At 42.8% G+C, this 4,060-nt stretch overlaps 1 protein-coding gene across 1 annotated transcript; it reads right to left on the bottom strand.

The window, feature by feature from the left end:
* Positions 1–898: 898 nt before the first annotated feature.
* Positions 899–3,337, bottom strand: LOC112076117 (regulatory factor X-associated protein). The gene is made up of 3 exons (XM_024143001.2): positions 2,576–3,337; positions 2,176–2,286; positions 899–1,641 (listed from the first exon to the last, which is right to left on the bottom strand). Exons 1-3 carry the CDS (start codon positions 3,008–3,010, stop codon positions 1,537–1,539), a joined length of 651 nt encoding a protein of 216 aa, XP_023998769.1. The 5' UTR covers positions 3,011–3,337; the 3' UTR covers positions 899–1,536.
* Positions 3,338–4,060: the final 723 nt, after the last annotated feature.

The raw sequence follows: 4,060 nt of genomic DNA, 5'->3' as shown, positions 1-4,060 counted from the left end.
TGAAGGGAATTGTAATTTTCACCCCCCGACCCCTGGTATAAAATGGCTTAAACGATCATTATTAGTATTATGGATAGGTAATCTGATCCTAGATCTGTGGTACAACGTGTACCCCAAGATACAGAATACACACGGCACAACAGATTAAAGAGTTAAAAACACACAGTAGCATTGATGTCAGGTGGAGTCCTCCGTCTTTCAAGGCGAAATCGTCACGCTATCTGACGTAACACAACGACACAGTAGCTCTCGAGCATTAGTACCTTCTAGAAACCATGTGATGGCGTGCATGAACACACACACACACACACACACACACACACACACACACACACACACACACACACACACACACACGTAACCGCACGCCTAGAAGCATGATTGTCACACGTAAAAACAGACAAACTGACAGTGAATTCAGACTTGATAAATTAGCCATGTTACAACCACACTAGTATTTGCTGCCAAGTTATCAGCAGAAGTTTATAAAATTCTATCATTCACGTTTAGTATCTGTTGGGTTTGGTTTTAAAATAGACTTGAGCAAGAAGCCAAGACCGGTCCTCTTGTAACAATACAAAACAATGACTTCTGTTTTTAGCTGATAAGAGTGACACATGTTGTTGGCACTAACAGGTTCATGTATGGTATAAATTATTTATTGATTGATCATGGAAGCTCGGTCATTGATGATAAGAGTACAGGTCCTAGGTAGCAAGGACCACAGAGATCCTATTCAATTACTAGAGGAGCTATGTCATAATCTCTCAAAGTTCRAGAATAGAATGAAATGGCAGCCATCTTGGTCAGGGAGAAATCCAAAACCAGTCTAATAGGAATGAYTGGCCGTAGAGGCATAGGTGATGCATTTCCTGATGTAGGAAAATAAAACGTGTGATACATCACAAGCTGTGTAATTTAATTATTATCAACATAAACTATTGTCATATAGTTATAAATACAGTTTATACTGATATTTTTATACACATATTCTGCATAAACAACCTCTAAAATATATTTAAACAGACCATAAAATGTCACACAAAATATATTGGAAAGCTGTGAGTGAATTTCAGTACTTGTTCCATTTACAACTTGTCTTAAATCCAATCACCAACTGATTTCAGCCAGTGTCTGGCTGTAGATTGACTGCTTTGTTTGAATATAATGTTGGCATTTTGGTAGTTAATTAAAAACATTTCTTGAATCCATTCCTCTAAAACTGGCTGGCTAACAAACATACAGTGCAGATAAATTATTCAAAGTCATTGTTTTATACAATATCTTATCATCACAACACTGGCAAACCATAGTTGACCACCTCCCTGACCAACATGGCTGATCTAATCTCATCAATAGAAGGTTCATTGCCATCTAGTATTCTATTTCCTAATTGTATTGATAACGAGTCAGTCCTTCTCACAGAATTAGGAATTGAACAGGATCTCTATGGTCTCTTCTCCTGTCAGAATCATAGGTGGAATCACGGGAATAGTTCCAGAACACCCAGAGAAGCTGGCTCCTCCCCTGTTGCCGTTAGCAGCCCTGGAAGTGAGGCTGTGATTGGCTGAGGCTCTGGTTGGCTAGGAGACGCTGCTGCTGCTGTAGAAACATGATCACCTCAGGACTCCTCAGCAGAGACTGGGGACAGAACGCGCACACACACACACACACACACACACACACACACACACGTTAGTGTGATGTGTAATGCATTGTCTGACTTCATAATTTAGACCTATTTTGCAACAGCTAGAGATGTGGGTGAACTGGCATAACTACAGCAGTATTAACTGTCTGTCTGTCAGCCAGTCAGTCAGTATTTACCGTCAGTCAGTCGGTATTAACCGCCAGTCAGTCAGTATTAACGGTAAGTCTGTCTGTCAGTCAGTATTAACTCTCTGTCTGTCAGTCCGTCAGTCAGTATTAACTGTCTGTCAGTCAGTCAGTCAGTATTAACCGTCTGTCAGTCAGTCAGTCAGTATTAACCGTCTGTCAGTCAGTCAGTCAGTATTTACCGTCAGTCAGTATTAACGGTAAGTCTGTCAGTATTAACTGTCTATCTGTCAGTCAGTATTAACCGCCTGTCTGTCTGTCAGTATTAACCTTCTGCCAGTCAGTCAGTCAGTCAGTATTTACTGTCTGTCTGTGCGTGCGTCTGTGTCCAGGACTCACCAGTCTCTTCTGGTTAAGCACCTGTTCGATGAGGGAGGGTCTGGCCGGCCGGTCCCCCACAGTACCAAGACGCTGCTTGTTCACAGATACAGGCCTCTCCTCCAAGCTCTCCTGATCAACACACACACACGCACGCACGCACACACACACACACAGTACAGTTCAACGTATAACCATCACATTGTTTAGACTAGACCAGATCTCTCTAGTCCTAGTCTTGGGGATCCACAGCAAGGTTTTGTTCCAGCCTTGTACTAAATATAACAGACAATTAAAAAAAAGTATATATGATGATTAGTTGGATGTGTAATATTACTGGGCTTGAACAAAATCATGCACATATATTGCAACGTGTATGTGTATGTATGTTTGTGTGTGTGTCACTCAGATACAGTCTTACATCTTGTTTCCCAGTGGACATAGCCTGGTCGCTCTTCTTTCTCTTGTATTTGTCTTTGTACATCTTGTTGCGGTGTTTTTTACACATCCACGGCTTCCGCTGCTTGGCTACCTGGGTCGTAGTTTCCGTGCAACCGTCGTATGTACAAGTCTTTGAAATGTTATCGCTATCCCCGTACCCTTCTTCGTCGTTGAGTTCCTCGGGACTCGCAGCGCTATCCCGCGGGTCCGATGTGTCCAGAACATCGCTCTCCTCGTCGGCATCATCCATGTCGTACGAGAACATGTTATTGTCCGACTCTTGCGGCGTGACTACATTTCTYCTGTCGACAACACCGCTCTTGTCYACGTAGTACGTCTGTCCGTCCTTGGTGAGGAGAATGCTTGAGTCCTTATTGTTGTTACCCGCTGATGTGGAACTSTCCTCTTCACTCATGATTTGAGATCAAATATATTCTTCCTAGCAAATTGTAAGCTAACGTTAGCTGGCTAGCAAGAATTGGACGTCAGTTAGCTACCAGGCTGGTTAGCTTGACATTGCATTCACTCTCCTTAACCTAAGTAGATCTGAGTGAGTTGGCAATAAGCGACGGACCACGCTAAGTTAACTGGAAAAACAGAATAATAAGGTTATACCTAACTGTTACSTGCTCTAAAATAGTAAATCACATTATTGTATTTATAAATACCCGAAATGCTTTGCTAGCAGCTAGCAAACACAACATACCTCACAACGCACAAAGATAAGGAAGACAAGGGAGGAGTCTCTTCTTCTTCGGTGGAGTTTATGGCGGTTGGCATCAAATGATGGTGCGTTACCGCCCACTACTGTACGGGAGTGTGGGCCAGAGACATGGAAAACTAAATCCTACCTGCCGCCCGTTGCTCTTAAGAGAATAACAACATGTTGTGAGACTATATAAAATGGCGTTCTACTCAAATTAATCTTGAACTACTTTATCCCTTCTCCATCATATTGGATCTCAGCCTCTCTCTTTCCCTCTGATACTGCACACACTGTAGCAATACATGATCCACAGTCTCTGTTTCCTGGCAATAAATCACACTTACCTGTTGGATCACATATAAGGTTGTATTCAAACCGGTCTGTGTCCCACCCTTAATCTTGTAAATATAGCCTCCTTTCTTCTGTCCCTTCCTGCGTCCTCCCGACATTCCTCTGTACCTGAAATAATGCCTGCCCTTAGTATCTCTATCACTGCTCCTGCCATCTCTGCAACCATCACTGTCCATATAGGCCTTTTACCTGCCATCTCTGCACCATCACTGTCCATATCAGGCTTTTAACCTGCCATCCTCTACCATCACTGTCATACAGGCTTTTAACCTGCCATCTCTGCACCAATCACTGTCCATATCAGGGCTTTTAACCTGCCATCTCTACACCATCACTGTCCATAATCAGGCTTTTTAGCCTGCCATCTCTGCACCATCACTGTCCAATACAGCTTTTAACTGCCATCTC

This window comes from Salvelinus sp. IW2-2015, unplaced genomic scaffold (assembly GCF_002910315.2).
Source record: "Salvelinus sp. IW2-2015 unplaced genomic scaffold, ASM291031v2 Un_scaffold3585, whole genome shotgun sequence".
Taxonomy (NCBI): domain Eukaryota; kingdom Metazoa; phylum Chordata; class Actinopteri; order Salmoniformes; family Salmonidae; genus Salvelinus; species Salvelinus sp. IW2-2015.
This window is presented reverse-complemented; position numbering and strand designations above follow the sequence as displayed.